Source organism: Drosophila tropicalis, unplaced genomic scaffold, assembly GCF_018151085.1.
Source record: "Drosophila tropicalis isolate 14030-0801.00 unplaced genomic scaffold, ASM1815108v1 contig_859, whole genome shotgun sequence".
In the NCBI taxonomy this organism is placed as follows: domain Eukaryota; kingdom Metazoa; phylum Arthropoda; class Insecta; order Diptera; family Drosophilidae; genus Drosophila; species Drosophila tropicalis.
In genome coordinates, this window is record NW_027173353.1 from 1,190,482 (window position 1) to 1,211,098 (window position 20,617).

The 20,617-nt window shown below is 33.1% G+C and overlaps 2 protein-coding genes across 6 annotated transcripts in view; one reads left to right on the forward strand and one right to left on the reverse strand.

Moving 5' to 3' along the window:
* The window catches only part of cpx (complexin), a 29,770-nt gene extending 16,071 nt beyond the window's left edge, over nucleotides 1-13,699 (forward strand). For 2 of the 5 annotated variants that reach the window (XM_068297355.1, XM_068297358.1), the window contains 4 exons: nucleotides 4,781-4,938; nucleotides 5,248-5,380; nucleotides 8,703-10,224; nucleotides 11,759-13,699. In XM_068297355.1, coding sequence (XP_068153456.1) covers nucleotides 4,781-4,938; nucleotides 5,248-5,380; nucleotides 8,703-8,776 — 365 coding nt within the window. In that variant the 3' untranslated portion in view covers nucleotides 8,777-10,224; nucleotides 11,759-13,699. Of the gene's footprint in view, nucleotides 1-1,504; nucleotides 1,657-4,771; nucleotides 4,939-5,247; nucleotides 5,381-8,702; nucleotides 10,225-11,758 lie in introns of those variants that run through there. The other 3 variants (XM_068297360.1, XM_068297359.1, XM_068297356.1) reach the window with 3 other exon arrangements.
* Nucleotides 2,287-4,364, reverse strand: Nepl11 (Neprilysin-like 11). Its single transcript, XM_068297354.1, has 2 exons — nucleotides 3,308-4,364; nucleotides 2,287-3,242 (listed from the first exon to the last, which is right to left on the reverse strand). The coding sequence occupies exons 1-2, from the start codon at nucleotides 4,212-4,214 to the stop codon at nucleotides 2,323-2,325; spliced, it is 1,827 nt and encodes a 608-aa protein (XP_068153455.1). The 5' UTR covers nucleotides 4,215-4,364; the 3' UTR covers nucleotides 2,287-2,322.
* Nucleotides 13,700-20,617: the final 6,918 nt, after the last annotated feature.

The window sequence follows — 20,617 nt, forward strand, 5'->3', positions numbered from 1 at the left end:
ACTTTTGCAGGAAATTCAACGCACATACACTCATAGAAATAAAATTCTTTCCCCGCTACTCTCTTTCTCTATTGCACTCCCTATTCTTGTGAGTGGGGAAGTTGTTAAAATGGGCAAGTTCATAAAGTTCATAAAGCAAATTACAAAAGTCTCATAAAAGCGCAATATTTGCTAGTATTCATGAGCGTAGTAGCAAGGGGGAATCGAATAGAATGGCCGAACGAGCAGTGGAGTGGGGAAGCGAGGTAGTCAATGCCATTTGACACCATTTCTTTAGAAATCAATTCTTTTTATTATAAAATACTTTGACTAATTTATGAAAACAATAAATACGTCTGCAAATCAAGTCACAGTCACCCTAAAAAGTTCATTCACAAAGCTATTCAGCAAATTGATGACTATAAATTCAATTTAATGTGCGTTGCCTTTTCCTCCAACACACACACACAAACACACACAGAGAGAAAGCGAGAGAGAGCGAGAGCGCTCGCACAGCATGAGCAATGGGAACAATGTGGGGTTGGGTGCCAGTTAAACGGGCTTAAACAAAGTATGTCTTCCCCCCACACACACGCACACGCACACCCGTAAACACCCTCCGTTTGCTGAGCATGCTCTGGAAAAAACGCTCAAGAGCACAACTCGTGGGAATTTTTTGTGCGTTTGCGCTATTTTACGCCGCTGCCGATGTCAACGTCGCAGCTGACGTCAACTGAACTGCCAGCCTATATGTTGCTAACAACAATAATTGGAGAGGGTAAAAATGTTGATGATGTCGTCGCAGTTGCTGCTGCTGCTGCTGACGATGTTTCTGCTTCTGCCTCAGTCTCGGTCTCTGCCTCTGCTGCTGTTATCATCGAGATTCTCAAACTCAAAATCCCTTATTCCTCTAGAGCTTAATGAGAACTGCGCAAGCGCTTAGACCTTCAAGTCCAAAGTCATCCCCCAGTTTTGCTGGTTAGGTCATCATCATCATCATCATCATCAATGCTTAAGCTCAAATCACGACGCGGTCCAGCGATGCCGGCGACAACTTCTCTGTCGCTGTTGCTGACGCGCTGCAGCCTTTGGTTGCTGGCGACAGGACATAAAAAGCCAGTCAAATGCTGCAAATACTCCTACTCCACGTTTGCACTTCTGTGGCTAAAGTTGACTCCATTCTGCTGCTGCCAGCTGCAGCAATCTTCAGCAATAAGCATTCATCGCATCCTTTCGCAGTGGCCCCAAAAAGTAGGCAACAATCAAGTTCAGTTCAGTGTTCAGTTCGTGTGAGCTCGTTGACGCGTTCGCACTACTTCGTCTTGCGCTTTTGTAAAATGTTACAATCGATTGGATCGCTAGAGTCATGGCAACGACAACGACAACGCAAACGACGACCACTACCACAACCACGAGGCAGCTATCGTTGGACACTACGGCGTCAGTGTGTCACAAATGCAGCAGTTGTTGTAGCAGTAGCAGCAGCAGCAGCGACAGCAGCGACTCCTGCCCCGTGTGTGAGAAGAAAGCGGCGCATTGAGGCGCACAGTAGTGCCAGCATCGGCTAAGGCATCGGTTGCATTTAACTTTCGCTCCTTTCGCAACGTGATTAACAAAAGGCACAAATACGGAGAGATAGCATTGGCTAAAGGCGCCTAGAAATCATGAATTTCATTGGTATGAAAACAAAATGAAACGAAAAAGAACTTTTGCAAACAACAAAACGAAAATTAACACATTCTGTTGAAATCAATGTTTTGTGCAAAGTGCATTTTGTTAAACAAATACGAAACGTATATCTCTTCATCACTATTTCATTCTCTCTCCCTCTCTTTTACTTACTTACTCACTCTCTCTTTCGCTATTTCTCTCTTTCTCTCTTATTACACACAAAAACCAAACGCTGTAAACTGTAAAACGAAAACTCTCTTCAATGTAAGTTTTTTTATGAGTAACTTTCGTTATTTTACCTTACTACACACACATACAAGCAAACAAACGTTCAACACAACTACATAGACACACAGAACATACATATATTGTACAACACGTAATCGTGCCAACTGTAAACATATGCTTGAAAACAACTAAAGAAAAATCCGAGACGAGAAGAAAAATCAATCAATTAAGCGCTCAACTTTAGGCGACGGCCAACTGTGCTGTCTATCTTATGCCAATCTTATTGATTTTTGTATGTTTGTTTTTGTAAGGCAAACTAAAAGTTCAAGGTCCAATTTATATGTGTGTGTGTGTGCTGGTCTTAAGTAGATTTAGCCAAAATTTCACTTCACTCTTCGCAAAATTAACTGAAATCTAATTTTAGTTTATTCTCTGCTTTACCCCTTAGAATACATTACAATTCTGTGTTGCTTGTCCGTAGAGAGCATCTCCGGCACGGCAATTGAATATTTCACTGAATTCCGGCGTATGCCTTAGAATGGCATGACTTAGTTCCCTTCGGCGTTCTTGCTGCACTGCACTCAGTCTATAGCGACAGTCGATCAATTGACTTCCAATGAAGTAGAGACGTTTAAGCGACAACTTAAGCCGTCCCACATTGAGCAACGAATCCAGACGCCTTTGCAGTTGAGATCCCATAGGTTGACTTAACCATTTTATGTAGCTAGACCAACTTTCCCGATGTGCCAATATGCCGAGTAGTAAATCATTCGAGTTCACTTGACTAGCACTTGTAATTCCACTGCAGTTCTTGAAGAGAGTAAACTCTTTCTCTGTATCCATGCTACGCCAGGCACCTGGAGTTCGACTGCTACTGCCGGCGGCCACAAGATTGCGGGCAAAATACTCTCCCACCAGCAAATAGTTGAGCGGAGTACTCAAGTTCTGTTTCCCCAGAACAGCATTGACAGCATCAAAGACCTGGGCATATTGTCGCAATTGATCCGTGGCCGGCTGAGGCGGTGGCTGACGTTTGCGCTGAAAACGTTTAAGTTTCTCCAAGTTGCGATAGAAACTACGACGACCTAATATAAGTTCCCGGTAGGCTGCATCCAGACCCTCATCTCCATCCAGGGACAAATGCATTACACGGCCAAGAAATTGCTGAGAGCTTTGCTGGGACACCTCATCAATCCACATGGTACCATTGATGGAGCCAGAAAAGTGTCCCCTGTAAGATTTACCAATGGCCGAATACATTTCGGCCAACTCGACGCGATCAGCACTCACACGTTGCACCACATGGGCATAGACATCGCCCATATAGGTTTCAGCCAGTTCCTGGCAATTGGATGATGTAATATCTGCATAGGGCAGGAAAGTATCAGAAATTTGCGTCATTCTAAAGCTATCCCATGGTTCTACCCACCCATTAGATAATCTGACCACATCCAGTTCAGTAATCTATGCATAGTAGTATTCTGCAGCAATAGAAAATAGTCCATCAATCTGGGCAGCTGCTTAATCACAATTATGTCATTCGATTGGGGCACTTTGCCGGCCAAAAGTCTCCTGAAATAGCCATCCCAGTCAAGTCGTCCGATCGTGACATTTGCCAAAGGACCACGCTTGAAATTGGCATAGTTAAACTGCACCTGGTCGTCTATATAGTCGCTTTTGATAATCTCACGTCGACTTCGCTCAAAGCTAAGCACTTCAAGGGCCGCCACATGAGCCCGACTTTGTTCAATGCCAAACTCTTGGAATAGTTCGCTTACACGTTGCTCAAACTTTCGCATTGTTTGGCGACGACTTGTGTCCGGTTGAATGGTAACCAGACGCTTATTGGACTTCATAGTGACCACTGTTTCAAAGAAATATGGCGATCCCATTTCATGGAAATGACCCAGTAATGTAAGCCAAGTCAATGTCTGATTATTTTTGGCCAGCTCTTGACTTCGGTTCTGGGATTTGGCACCAGCTTCGAGAGCTGGCCAACCGCCACTCTGTCTATACAATTGTGATATCTTTAGGGCATCTATGCCACGATTTGATTCACAGGACTTGTAGAAATTTATCAATTGCAATTCCACATCCAATAATTGCTCATCGTTGGCCACTTTAAGGAAATGTTGAAAACGTTGCTGTTGCACCGTCTGATTGAGATTAGCATTCCGGGTGCAGACATAGCCATAGAAATCCTCACAAGGCTTAAAACTGGTGTCCAGCTGCTGTTCCAGCTCGTAGGAGAAATGCAAAAGATCATTTTCCACACTAATTGAGGTACATTGCGAGGCACGCGTTGCGGCCAAGAGTAAAATCACTACCAAATACATTCTTTGGCATACAAATACGGAATGAGCACTTTTTTCCACTATCACTTTTTCCACCACTTTGACCGTAGACGCGTAGAGAAAGGTCGGAAAAAACTAAATCGCAGCTTATACTATGTCAAATTCACTTCCGTCTAGTCTGTTCCTCGTTTCGCTTATGTTTACACACTGAGTTAAACGCTTTTTGGGGCCATTCAATGATGAACGCCACTTAACCAACTAATCGCTTTGCCAGTGTCACTGGCATGGCTAGCGATAACCTAAAGCCAAACGAAAGAAAAAAAATATGTAGCCAAATCTATTCAATTGGTTTGCTAGTCATCTCGGGGGAAACAAATTCAATTCAAAATGTAATCAAATGTGTCAAAATGTCAAAACATCAAACAGCAAGCCTCTATAAAATTGGTCATGGCCGATTTTTGTGTCGAGTTAAATGTAGATTTTAGTATTTAATCGAAGCCAGACTGAACTAGGGGAGATAAGAGATGCATTCAAGCTAAAAAATACAAAAAAATACTAATAATATATTCCAAAACCTTTTCAATCGTTAATCGCTGTAGGCGCTGTAGGAGGTGATGGCGGTGATGATGGCGATGACAAGGAAAAGGCAGAGGAGGAGGAGAGAGAGCGTCAGGAGGCCATACGTGAGGCTGAAGAGCGACGCAAGGAGAAGCACCGGAAAATGGAGGAAGAGCGCGAAAAGATGAGGCAGGACATACGCGATAAGGTAAGCAAAAAGGATTCCACCTTTGTTCTCTTTATTTTGGTTCGTTTTTTTTTTTTTTCATAAGTGCATAAGCATAATCTAAAGTGGCCCAAGAACTTCCTGCGGCAGTTCAAATTGACTCTAGTAGGGAGTCCTTTATATAAGCGACTCCCTAACGGAGTCAGATTGAATTACAAAGGAACAACAACAACAAAAGCCATGACCCCACAAAGTGTTAGACCTAAAGAAAATACCTTGAAGCCAATATCCAACCTAACCAATTTTGTATACCCACACCCCCTTCTACACACACACAAAACACACCTACAGTACAATATCAAGAAGAAAGAGGAAATCGTTGAAGCGGCACCACAGGAAGAGCCTAACCCATTGATGAGGAAAAAGAAGACGCCCGAAGAGTTGGCCGCCGAGGCAGAGCAGGAAGAGCTCGACGATTTTACAAGTAAGTTATTGTTGTTGATTCCCCCTCTGTCTTCTACCTCTTTGTGTGTGTCGACGTCGCTTCTATCACAAAAATGGCATCTGACTACTTACTCTCCTGCTAATCTATCTATTATATTTATATATTATGTGTGTACCTACTATATAACTTACCAAGCTAATTATTAATTATCTGTCTGTCTATGAGAATCTCTCAGATTATTTCCATTTTATTATTATTTTAAACCTTTAAAACAACTAAAAACTAAACCAAAAAAAAAAAAAAAAAACAAACGACATCTACTAATCAAAATCTAAACAGCTATAAACTATGCGACGCTTGAATGTAGCAAACTATTAGAATTATCTCTGTGTGTGTGTGTCTGTGCGTAACTATCTCGTATCTATCTACATCTACTTAAGTGCAACTAAACTATCTAAAACTCTAATGCTATCCATCTACCTATCTCTATCTATAATCTGTTTCCTGTGCGTATATCAAATCTTTACCAACTTTACACTAAATCTAACTCGACCTCTCCTAACTATCCAACTCTCTAATACTTCAACTAACTATCAAGAGAAAACAAATGCGAAGAATAAGGATAATCTATAAACTTTCATTTCAATGCAACGAATGTGAACATGAACTGCGTCTAATCTATTAAACTCAAGTGTAAATTGCACTCATTATATATTTATTTTACTTAATCTAATTTCTATATATATATGTGGGCACACATGCATATCTTTGTGTGTGTGTTTGTGTATATATTCTCTCACCTTTAATTAGAAATTTATGTTTTTTATATATTATTTATGAAATCAAACTTTCATATAGTAAATATATATTTCCATATTGTATTTGAGTCTGGGTTACTACTTCTAAAGTTGAAATAGTTGATGTTAGTACAAATACATAATTTAGTAACTAACTAACTGTTTAGACGATTTGACTATCGTCGCATTGTACTTAGGTTTCATACACACACACAACAAATTACACCAACTAAAAAAAAAACCTAAAGTCCAATTATGTATGTTTTAAATACTTAGACTAAGGTAAGTGAGTCCATTCCGTTAACATGTTTTACCTTCTTTGCTGTGTGTGTGCGTGTGTGTGTATGTGTGTGCGTGGTTATCTAATTGTAATACATTTTGTATTCATGTAAACTCCACCACAACAAAGTAACCAACTAACTAATCAAAAACGAAACCACTACAAACCACAACAATTTCCAATTACTATCTCTGCTTTCTCCTTCTTCTACTATCTTTACTTATTCGAAAAACAAATAAACAACATCAAGAAATATCCAATAAAAGTTGGTTGAACAAAACTTTCAAATAAAACACTCAAGACTCAAACAAAATATCGACTAAAGAAAGACTTCTTAAAAGAAATAGAGATAATGTATTTTAGACAGTTGAAGTCTCTCGATGGGAGGGTTTATATTAGTTTAGTTTTAAGAATTTAATATTTAATTTTACATTATTACAACTCACCCAACTGCACCAACTAATCGATTAGCTATATTCTTTTATTTTTTGCATTTATAATTTGAATATTTAATGGCTTGCATTTTGGAAACTAAACACGCCTAAAAATAAATTAATTTAAATGTAAAAGTAAACAATAAAAAAAAAACAAACCAAAAAACTGCAAAACCTAACGTTGAAAAACACAAAAAAAAAAGTTGCAGTTGAAATAAAAAAACAATACATAAAACAAACAAAGAAAAAATATTTTTAAAATGAGCCAAAAAAAAAAAAACACTCTCAAAAACAGAATATATTTATTAAAATACAAATACAACAACAACCTTTTCCCTCTTGTCTAACTCTTTCTTCTTAATAAACAAATACTGTGTGTATGTGGTATATGTATTTTACACTATGCGAAAGCGTATGTGAAATATATATACTGCATATATTCTGCATATGTATGTGTATTTTCTTTTCTTGCACCGAATATCATCTAACTATCTAACTATCTATCATCTGTCATTAACGCCTACTTACCTATGTGACTGTGACTCTTAACTCTTACTTACACTAGCGAGGGCTAAATGATAAATAGTTGACTATTACTAGAAAAGTAGTTGCATCGCTGATAGCATAGATCATAAATCAAATGTTATATATAGATTTGGACCCCTATGGCTTACTTTACAAGGGACATTTTGCCCATATCGTATAATTTGATTAGCTTTTGATTCCTTTAATTAGTCGACTACTACCTTTTTTGAATCCTCTCTGTGATTATGATCCTTAATGAGTTCTATGACCATAAATGTCAGAATAAAATGTTAGCCTAGTCACGATTCGACTCTTCGATCTTCAACTCCATTTTTAATTCATATTTTGTCAACATAAACGATTTGTTTTATCGTGTAATGTGAACATTTTCCTATTTTAAATCAATTTAAATCAAGTTAGAAACGAAAAAAGACTCATCATAATACATATTTCAAGTTTTGAATGTGTTGTAAATACAACTAAATTATAAAATTAGATGCTGGGAGTTCTGTCCGTCTGTTCCTAAGTTTTTCCTTTTTATCAATCTAATGATGGCCGAAAAGAATGATCTTGCTTTCATGAGACTAAGTGTCTTTTGATTTTAAGCCACTAAATGTAAAGCTTATAATATTTTTAATGCAGTATTTTGAATATAAATTTATTATGACTTCAAATATAAAGTTCTTCAAGTTTTTCATCTTCAAATTAGAGAGTAGGAAAATGAGTCTAGGAAAGAGGCACTCTCAGAGAGTTTATCTTGCATTACATTGACTTATTTACCTATAGAAATCTGTATTGTTACCAGACCAGTTTAGACGTCATAAAGCCCTCGCAATACTTTTACCTTTTATCACACTTTTTCTATATTGTTGACAGATAAAATCCTTCTTCTACTAATCTCTTGCTGCTATTTCTACTTCTACTCTAACCACTACCAGATAATCTAAAGCAAAAAATTGTTTCTATTTGAATACATTTAATTTACTCTTAAGTTCTCTAAAGTAAGCTTGAGTTTTGAATTTGATTTTTAGCAAAAACGAAACAATTACTTAATTACTCTTTACACTGCATCGAATGCCAACTACTTAAACTACTGTACTTGAAACTCACATGCATTCGTTCACATCGCGATCCTAAAACACCAAATTGCACATTTTGAAGTCATGGCGACTGTACATGAGAAATTTTTCCACATTTTTTGGTTTTTATTTTGATTTTGAAATAAATACATATACATAACCAGTTGACATACATAAAACATTTGTAGTCTACTCTACAAAATATGCTTATTTATTGCTGTTTCCATACTCAATTTCTTTTTACAGAACTGAAAAATCAAATAGAAACGCAAGTAAATGAGCTAAAAACCCAAATAGAGGGAAAATGTGTCATGCAGTGATATGTCAGTCAGTCAGTCATCATAATACTAACTAAAAATAAATACAGCAACAACCACAAATAATAATAATAACAATAATAACACAAAATGAGATTAAATCAATGCAAATAATAATAATAATAATCTATGCCCATATTCAACTAATCATTCAATCATCTCTAAATTGAATTTGTTGATATGAGTATTGAGACCTGTTAAGTTAATGCCACGAAACAGAAATACCGGAGAAAAAAATCGCATAGTACTAACAATAATCGAAAACTAAATACAAAAGTGCATAATAATATATGCCACATGCCATAATGAAAAGAAAACACACCCATACATATATAATTCGGCAGCAATAATAAATTTTTGGATAAAACGTAAAACTACAGCCGATATCAATGGAATAAATATATATATGGAGCATTAACGATATCAATGAATTCGATTATAACAATTCTATTCCAAAATGAAATGCCCATATTTGACAACAAAAAAAAAATTAAATAAAAAAAAAAAAAAATGCGAGCAGGACGGTGAAATCCTATTGAATTTTAAAATAAAGTAGTTAAAACATAAACCAAATTATGTATAAACGAAATATAGTAAACGCCTTTAAAAACAAAAAAAATAATATTCAAATCACTTTTGCTTCGATGGTAATGTAATATACTCAAAACGAAAAACAAAACAAAGAAAACTAAAAAAAAAAAAAAAAAAAATATATACAAAAATACATAAACGTTGTTTAGTTGAATAACATTTAATTCAAAACCCTCTCCCCCCACCCCTAAAAAACCAACAAAAACAAAACAAAAAACTAACTAACCACAAGCGAATGGTACGACAGAGGAGGAGGTTCCTGATTCATGTCAAACCGTCGAGAAAAATGTTGCTGAAATCACTTTTTTGGACTTGAAATATCCCATACACCGATATGGTATGAGATAATATGAATTAAATCGGCGCATATACATATATTGTAATTTCGATGAAAAATTTTGTAGTTTTTGGTTCAGAAAACGTATTATACATACATACCTATATATATATATATATACAAAAAGTATGTATATTGTATATTCTCAAATTGACTGCAGATAACCGTTGATATACATACATAAATGCTGGGTACTCGATAACAAAAACAAAACAAAAAAAATAATTTAAAAAAAAAACATTCTCTCGTCCTAATTAATTTTTGATTCTTATGAAAAGTCAAGATAACAATATGTTCTTTAACAGCTATTACATTTTGTTTCTTTCTCTATATATATCTTTAAATATATATACTTAACTAACTAACTAAACTTTTCAATTGAGCAACAAAAAACCAACAAAAATACGAACAAACTATTATGAAAACTTCTTCAACAACAAGAACAACAATCAAAATTCACTTACACACAACAATTGAGATTCTATTCTATCTATGCGAGATCACTGATCGATGCTTCTGAAATGTAAGTAATACTACTATATCTACTACCTATATTACCTAACCCTCTAACTACACATAAACTAAGAACAAAACTTCTTACCCATCTTACATACATACATGGCCCAAATACTTAAGTTTCATTTGTTATTGTTTCTTCTTAAACCTTCTTCTTTTTGTTTTTTTGTTTTGTTTTGTGGTTATTGAATGAGCGACGGTTTTACACTCTGTGGGCAATTTTTATATAAATATATATACATATATATTAAATATATTAAACAAAATGATATCAAAGAACACAAGAAATATTTAAAATTTAGCTATAGTCATTTTAGACAAGGACAATAGTTCATAAGAAACGCTAGGCAGTTCGAGAGCATATTGCTGTGATACATTTAGCATACATTTTTTTCACCGATAAGCGCACACCAAATAAAAATTTATGAAAAATTTAAAAAGACAGAATACATAATACAGAATTGAAATACACTCTTTCAATCTCTCTCTCTCTATATATATATATACCTACATATATTGATCACATGCATGCAAAATAGAGACAAAAAAAAAAGACAAAAAAACAAAAAAAATACCAAGAACAAAAAGCCAATTGCAGATACAAATACAAAAAAATATATATTCAATGCCCTTTTTAATTTCAACTAAAACTACAACTATTGCCCTTTCGTTGTCCGTTGATTTGAACATGAAAAGTGATCTAATTTCTTGAGGATTTATTGTCTTTTACCCTATGTATCTATAAATATGTCTTTATATAATTGTATATAACTTTCAATAAAATTCTCTAAGATGCCAATGCATGAGCCGTCCTTGTAATGAAACGTGTTAGAAGTGACACAAATTACTAATCAATAGGTTTCTCAATTGTAATCTTAAAAACTAATTGATCTCCATTTCAAATTGTACTTGAGCGGCTCATAAATCGCATATGTGTGTGTGTGTGTGTGTTTGTGTATGTGTATGTGTGCCTATTAATTTACAAGCTACGTATATTTAATGTACAATACCAAATCTATCTGTCTGCCTTTTTCCTATCCTGTTCTGTATATTTGTACGTATACTTGATACGTATACGTAATATCGCAAAGTTGAAGAGGACATTATTAGACTTCGTTTGCAACGAAGATAAACTTTTCCCTTATTTTTTTTATTTTAATTATTTCTGTCTCACTTCGATATATACATACATACAAAATACCTATACATACATACCTATTCCTATATCTTTATATATATAAATATATATATTAATAAATGTTTTAATCACACTGCATTCTCTATATCTCTCTCTTTCTCTGGTGTCTTTCTCTTTCTTCTTTTGATTTGAAAACACTTTTTTTGAATCTTTTATCTGCGCCACAACTTCTACTACTAATATATAAATAAATATATATATATAAACAACAACAACAACACGAAACATCAACAACAACAACAACAACTACTACGACTTGCTGGTCTCCTCTTTGTCTCTCGTATCTGTCTCTCGCTCTCTCTGTCTCTCTATCTCTCTATATATTTCTCTATCTCTATCTCAGACATGAACTCTCGGTGATTTATAAGATATATCATCATCAACAATACCAACAACAACAACAACTACAACATCAACAACAACAACAGCACAAGAAAACAACAACAACCAGTACAAGTTTAACAACAACCAGAACAAGAACAACATCAACTACATCTACAACAAAAGAGTTACCAACAACAAAAAACAAAACAATATGTACTATGTATAATACATATATATATATATATATATATATATATATTTAAACAATTCTTTGAATGAAACATGACAACATAACAACAACAATAACAAGAACAATATATCAAATTATATAAACAAAACATACTTATGTATATACGTACATGAAAAACAAACATCTATATAATTTCTAAACGTTGTGGTATTCATTTGTATATGGCTAAACCACAGCTTATAACATCCACCCACACACACACACACACACACACACATCAACACTCACACATACACGTAGACATTCCAAAAATACACAATACGGTGTTGTAAATGTTAAAAGAAATAAAAACGCTTATGCAAATCCTTCTTTGTACAGATTAAAAACAAACAAACAAAAGTAAAATACCCATGTATTTAAAAAATAAATGCTATACCTTATGAGATCAGTAAACACTGTGTGGATAGGTAATCGATATAGTATTAATAATGTACCACGAGAGACGAATAATTCTCTACAGTTTAAGATCAGATCAAATCAACTTTCTCAACTCTTCGCTGAACTTTTTGAAATGTTAGTGAATTAGTTTCTAAATAGTTTTTTTTTAACGAATTTCGGCGGCGACTCTTCTTCTATTGTTTTTTTTTTTTTTGCACGCCTCTCTCTGTCAATCTAACAAAGCAATCCTTTAGTGCCCTCTCCTTGATACTCCTTCGATCCATACAAAGTGTTGGAACGATCGAACGAATTGAATGCCTTAATTTGGCTCGCAAATGAAAAGCGAATGAAAATGATGATGAATGACGATAATTATGATGATGACTTTTATGATAATGATAATGATCTATATGATGAAGATGTATGAACGTTATGGAAGGACATCCAACAATCTTGAACTTCAACTATTATATTCTATCTATAACTAAACTACATACATACATAATAGAGCAAACTTTTATTTCCCCTCAAAGAAAAAACAAAATGTACTACAAAGAAAAACAAAACTCAAACATTCCTAAATTCTACTCTCTATACTGAACTTATTCAAATCTATGAAACTTTTAGCTTTTGAAAGGTAACTACAAAAAAAAAAAAAAAACAAAAAAAAAAAAAAACAACTAAAGAAACAATGCTTTCTATACAATATAGCGAAAGTTTAACTAGATTCCAAAACCAATATAAGTAAATCTCTCTCTATTGCGTTTTTCTCACGACAAGACAAAAATATATTTGTTATTATTATTATTATTATTATTACTACGATGATGTTGAAGATAACTTTAATTGTTTAACAAAAGAAAAACTTATATTAATTGAAAGAAAGTAAAAACCACAACAACAACAAACAAAAACAAAAATATTTGAAAAAAATAATGAAACATATTATTCAATCATAACGAAGATTTTAACGTAATCATAAATGTTTAAAGAAATGTTACAACTTCTGGTTCAGCCGATTTTTTGTTTTGTTTCCGTTTTATATATATTATATATATACATATATTTTTTGTCGTTAATATTGTAGTTATGATAATGTATGTATATGTATATCAGCAAGTTACACAAAAACAAAGAAAACCAAAAAAAAAAAAAAGATAAAAGAGATCATAGAAGAGGAAGTAAAAACGAAAAGGACACCACACACAGAAAAGGAGATCATTAAATATGAATTATCTTGAAGTATATATATTCATACATATGCTGCATATACATATGTATGTATATGTATATAAATACATATACATATGTGTGTGTAACTTAATAGGGAAATGAATTTAAACAGAAGTAAATAAAATAAAACAGAACAAATTATATATACAATATATATACATATATATATATATATAAATAAAAACAAAGTAATAATGTTGAATAAACAAAAAAAAAAAAGATGAAACCATTCAAGTCATTATTAGATGTGAAAGCAATTCTATACACGACAAAAACACAAAAAAAAAAAACATACGAAAACAATGATGAAGGAGATGAAGAAGAAAACCATAAAGAAAAAGCGTTAATAGTTGATTAATTATATTGTTACTTTGAACATTTAATTAAAAAGAAATACAAAAAAAAAAAAAAAAAAAAAATAATAAAAAACAATATATATATGTATAAATATATATGAGAAAACACAACAATACATTGGGTTTTAATTCTTAGGTGGCAAGCAATTAACTGGCATTAACTTAAACGTTAATTGTAAAACAAAAACCCTTACACATTTAATCTCAAAAGCTCAGCCTCAAATCCCATTCTTTCAGCTACACTGTGACTCAATCTCCCTCAAACTCTATCTCTCTATCTCTCTCTCTTTCTCTCTGTCTGTCTCTGTGCCTGTTAACTGATACATATAGCGAACTTAATTTGGCATGACTGTTAGTCTAAATGTATTTTCTAATCTATCTTTCGTATATGTATTTGTATATATGTGTGTGTATGTGTATCTCCCACTCTCTCTCTCTGTCTCTTTCTACCTCTTTTCCTCCTAAGTCTATCTCTTTTTCTTTCTCTCTCTGACTTCAACACAAGAAATTACCTTTCTTCAGACATACATATATGTACATAGATATATATGTGTTTTTATATAGGCCCAGATGCTAACTAAACTGCTGTCTCTCTATATCTACTGCTACTACTACTAAATCTTCTTCTTTTCTACTGCTAATTACACTGTGTTTACAATGAAAATGATAATTGTGTAACGGAATGTGCTACGTTAACTCAACTACTTGCATACCCTAAATATAAGTATTAAGCCTTCCAAAAGAGGTTAAAGGTGAGTGTTATCCATATATGTATGTGTATATGTGTGTTTATCAGCATATTTGGACAACTTATGTTAATTTAGTAAGTATTTGTATACACAATGAACTACATACATATATTCTGTTTAAAGGAATATTAAAGTTATTTTTAAGCTACCCTCTTTAATCTACAACAAACCAATCAACTTACCCAAAGAGGAAAGGTAGGTGGTAAATGGTCTAAACTATTTCAATCCACTTCAGTCCATAACTCTCATCGCACACAACAACAACAACAACAACACAACGAAACATAGCCACAAGATGAAAAAAGTTAACGAGTTACTTCAGAGAGACCACAGCAAATTGCAAAATAACAGTCCCTTAGGGAGAATTTGTCCTGTCATTGAGTACAGATAAAGGACCAAACACATCTAATCAAACTTCCCTACTCTTACTCAACTTCACTCCAACTCTAACTATAATCTTTCAATTTACTTTCTTTTTTAGTTTTGTCATGTTCTGTAGGCAAGTTTTATAATAGGATTTTCCTCTTCATTTTTGTTTCTTCTTTTAGCTCTTCTTTGGTTTGTTGTGTGCATATTAACTGATTGTTTCTTGTCTTGTATTTTCAGCCAAATTGAAAAAACGTCTCAGTGATGCTTTTAAGAATTGCTCATTGAGAAACTTGTTCTAAACAAGATGACCGAATAAAAGCTTCAAATAACTAAATGGTGGCGAGATTTAAAAATCGCCATCAATAGAAAAATGATTCGGTTTCGGTTTCAGAGTACATCAATAATTGGAGGATAAGGAACAAGATGAATGAATGGATGATTGGATCGATTCCATGGCTGGCATCTGGGGAACGAGATTCGTGCCGAAGCCGTGCTATGTAACTTCAAAATGTGCATTATCTGCCAGCTCTCTTGTTCAATTCGAGACTATGGTGACTATAAAACTTTTGTCTGAACTAGGTTTACATGCGTTTAAAACCAACAAAATATTAAATATTGCCCTCACAACAAAATGTAATTGATACATACATACATATGTATATGATGATATGATAAAGTGAAATCCTACAACGTGCCCTTTGAAAGAAAAAAACAAAACATAAATACATTGCATTATGCAACATTAGCAACCCAAGTTAAAGATCCATGACAATTTTTATTAGATGTCCTCTAATCTAGTTCAAATGGGACATTAAATATGTATTGTACTTGAGTATTTAGCTTATTATATATACTTTTTAGAACATGAACCTCCCCAAAGAAAAACATAGACACATACATATGTATGTACGTAAGCATATGTAACAATTTATAGGTACATATTTTCCTTTTATAGTTAATATATGAAAGATAATAGACAAATTTAGTTGAGCACATTATGAAATTATGTGTACTTAGTTTGTTTTTGTACTCAAGACAGTTACATACCGATATATACATACATACATACAAACATGATTAAAACATGTAACACGCTTGCGATTACAATTACATTTACGACTTACGAATTATGAATACGGTTTACGATTACTTTTATATACATACATATGTACGTTACTTATCTCTAATAGGTACAACGATTTAATGATAGCATCTATGCATCACAAGAAAAAAAGAAAATGTGTGAAATTTATGATCAATATGACAACGAGATTAGTTTAAAGCAATTAGATTAGCATAAATAGCAATTTGCCAGCATACCAAAAAGTCTTTCATTCGTGCCACAAAAGCCTCACTCATCCACCCAACCACCAAAGCATCCAACAGGCAATAGGATTCATTTACATGCATTCATTTGTAGTGGAAAAGGAGTTTTTAGGACTAGTAGAATGAGGATTATTTAAAATGTTTTCGTTATTTGCCAAAATAAAAATAATTCATAAGATTTTCCAAAAGTACCTGAAATTCCAAAAAAGAAAAGGACTCTAAATGAAGTCTAATATATAGTAGATTTAAGATCCTTAATAAACACACACACACACACATATTACTGAGTTTAGAAAAGTTCTGCATATTGAATTATTAGCAAACTGCTCAAATGTTCTTTAGTCTTTTGTACTTTCAAATATCCTAAAAAAAAAAAAAAGGATATTCAATCTTTCAATCGCTATGTTTATCTCCTTCAGCTAGCCGAGTATACATATCCTTTTCAAGAAATATATATACACAAATGGATTTTTCCCATTTCCAAGTCCGATTCGTCTCGGGCGGATATGTAAGATTCTTTAAATGACTATTAACGTTTTTAATATTTATAGATGAAAGTGAGGTTTCAGAACATCCGCCAAATTGTGTATGTCGGTAACCCAAAAAAGAAAAAAGATAAGCAAAAATAAAACCATTTCGCATTTACATATCTTCAGCCTCCTCACACTCCCCTTTCAATCTGTATATTAGTTTAATGATTTTGAAAATTATATATATAATATACATATATATACATACAAACATATATATTTAAGCATTATTCACTTCAATCATTCCAAAAAGTAAAACAATCATATATGTATCTCTACACCTAAAAACGATTTCGTGTCTTAATTTTAAATATTTAATGATTTTATAATAAAAATGTAAACAAAAATGAGAAGAAAAAAAGCCCTAAGAAAAAAGAAACTAAAAGGAAAAACCCCAAAAAAATAAAAATACATCAAATTGAAAAGTGAAAACGTAAGAAATAAAAAAGAACGAAAGAAAAAAGTAAAAAAAAAACTTATAGTCTAAGTATATATAATTTACATACCAAAATGACCGACTGAAATTATTGTTAAAAGTTTTATGAACTATACTTGCATATATACATATATTGATATGATCAAGTAAAAGGTTAAAATAAAGAAAACAAATATATATACAAACAAAATTCAACCAAAAATGAAAAAAAAAAGAAAAAATATTAAAAAAAAATTATATATATATTAAAAGTTTCTATACTTTAATCAATCATAAATTTGCGATTCAAAAATATATATACATACATACATCCAAAATGAAAAATATACATACATACATACATACATCAATCTAATGATAGTTGAGCGAAATCTAAATTTAAAAAACCAAAAAAATAACGAAATCATAAGCCGAATAAAATCTAGTTATACAATATACAATTAAATAAAATAAAAATAAAAATGAAACAATAGCTTGGAAAAATTTAAACGAAAACAAAAGTGTTATTTACTTTTATAAAGTGCATAGTAAATGCATTTTGTTTTTCATATTGTAGGTGTATTTATCTGATACATCAGATATACTTATATACATACATACATACATACAACTAATGTCGAAATCAAATGCAACCCAAGACTATTTCCGTAATGAATTCTAGAAAAAAAAGTAATATCAAAAAAGAAACGAAACCTTAATAATTAAAAAAAAAAAGATCCAAAGACATAATATAAACAAATTAAAGAGAAGTAATGGTTACCATTAACCTAGCGAGTTATATTACAAGTAAACTTATATATATACATACATATATATATATATATTCGTGCATTTGACGACGACGATGATGATAATGATGCTGATCATGATGATGATAATGAGGACGATAACGATGATAGTAGCTTATTATGTATGAAAACTTGTTCTATCGAATTCGAATACTGCTAAAAAGTATCGCAAAACTACTCATAGTCGAATACGAATCGATGATGGATTGTGGATTGTATTATTGTATTGCATTGTAATATGTTGTATTGTATTTACTGTTGGATTGTATTTTAATATAGACAAAAACGAGTTAATTTCCAATAAAGAGTTTTTAAAAGCATTATGAAAGACAACAAAGCGCATTATTTATTGATTCATATTTATGACACAAACAAGGGAGAAAGTAAGTAAGTAAGTATGACAAATATTCAATATTTTGTCTTTCATAAAAATTATGTTTATAGAATGCCTAAACCAATTTCATTTTGTTACATCTTTTTATTTTATTTTTATGACAAAACATACACAGACACATATCAGAAAGACATGAAAAATTGAAAATTACATATTTTGAGGATGGCAAACAAATTCTTTTATTCCACCTAGATGTAATCCTGGTTACACCCAAACAGACACTCACACACATATACACATCTGAGGCGTAACCAGACAATGGCTTTGCTGTGATGATTTTATTGGAATTTGGTAAAACTCTTCCTTGACATTTCATGCTGCCTGTCATTTTGCCAGCCCGCATTGTTTAGAGATAAAATTCCAAAGTGTTTGGAATTTAAGGACTTTACGGGGCAATGGTGATGGCGATAGCAAAACGTCATGAGATGAAATGGGATGTGGGATGGGATGGGATGCGATCCTTATGCTATGGTCGTGTATTTTTCTCTTGACATTGTTGTTGTTGTTGTGTTGGCATTGCAAAAGAGAGACGCAGTCGTCATATCAATAAAGTTAAAAGGTACCCCATCCCCTCCAACCACATCAACTCCATGGGATGCGGGATGGCACAAAAACTTACTTGTCACGGGGCACGCACGCTCCGGCAAATCAATACGAAAAGTACTTACTACTTAGTCGTATCTGGCATATTTCGTTTAATTAAAAAAGTTCATCGCTGTGTGTTTCGGAACAATTGATTCCTAAATTGACATCGTTGACATTTTAATGCGTTCATTTTCGCCTGTCACTTAGATTAGAGTAAAACAGTGAGAGAGAGAGAGAGAGGAAGCATTCCCTCGAAGTTGTATATCGACCACAATCAAGGGTCCAACGGGAACTTAATCGGCATGACCTTAACACACACTCACACAGATACATCTCATAAAGGTAAGGCACCCCTTTAGCTCATTGGCTTATAAATAATGCAATGAATGCTTTTAATTATACAAACGCGTGGCCACCCCAAAAACTCTTCACCTTCAAGTTGGATTTACTTTTTGCATTGCTACACTCATTCTCGATTATCACCAAAAAGCACTTTGCAATCAACCAAGTGTAAAGAGTCGTGTTTATTAACCCAAAACAAATGCCCACATCGTAACTGAGAAATGGGGGATACCGTTGCGTATACGTGTTATGCGCAGCAATTCTTTGCCTTCACACATAAGATTCCACTTTAATGTAATATATGTTGACCGGAGCAATACGAGTATAAGCTAAAGGTAAACCCTAATGAAATGCATTGTCAAATGAAATGGTAAAATTGACGACGTTCACTCTTTCCTGAAGTGGCCAAAGGCATTAAATCAGCAAACTAACTGCCACTAAATAAACAGACATACACACACACACACACAGCCACAGACACAGTTAACCCACAGCAAGAAGCATCCCTCGAAGCATCCTTATCCTTATCCATTCTCTTATTCTCTCGTCTGCTGAATCTAAAGTTAAAAGCACTTGTAACAAATTGAAATCATTCATCTTACTTTACGCATTCATTTACACCCGCACACAACCGCACACAAGTCACCACCTCACAGAATCCCCCTCCTTCGTTCCATTCTCATTGACTTGGACTGGTCAAGCAACAATCGTGGCATTTAAGTTGAATTTTTATTTATTTTGGGTATTCCATGGGCCAGTTGTGGGGAAATTCCCAAATAATCGTGTACATATAATTGTGAATTGGCATTATGTTTACATGGCCATAAATGAAAGCCCCAAATGAATGAGTGACAACAGTTATTGGGGATATTCCCAAATCAATCAATACGAATGAACATAAAAGTGATTATAAGTAACTTGAATTATATTAATAATTCGAATCCCAGGCAGTTTAGATTTTAAACAGAAGCATTAAAAATGAATCGGTATCATTTAAAGTTGAGTAACTTTTCGCATATAACTAAAAGTATATAAGTTAAATACAGGTTAAATTTGCAAATTTAAGGGCCATCAAATCGAATACTCTATTAATTAGCCCCTGAAATAAATAACATTCACGTTTATTACTAATTTTTATGCTT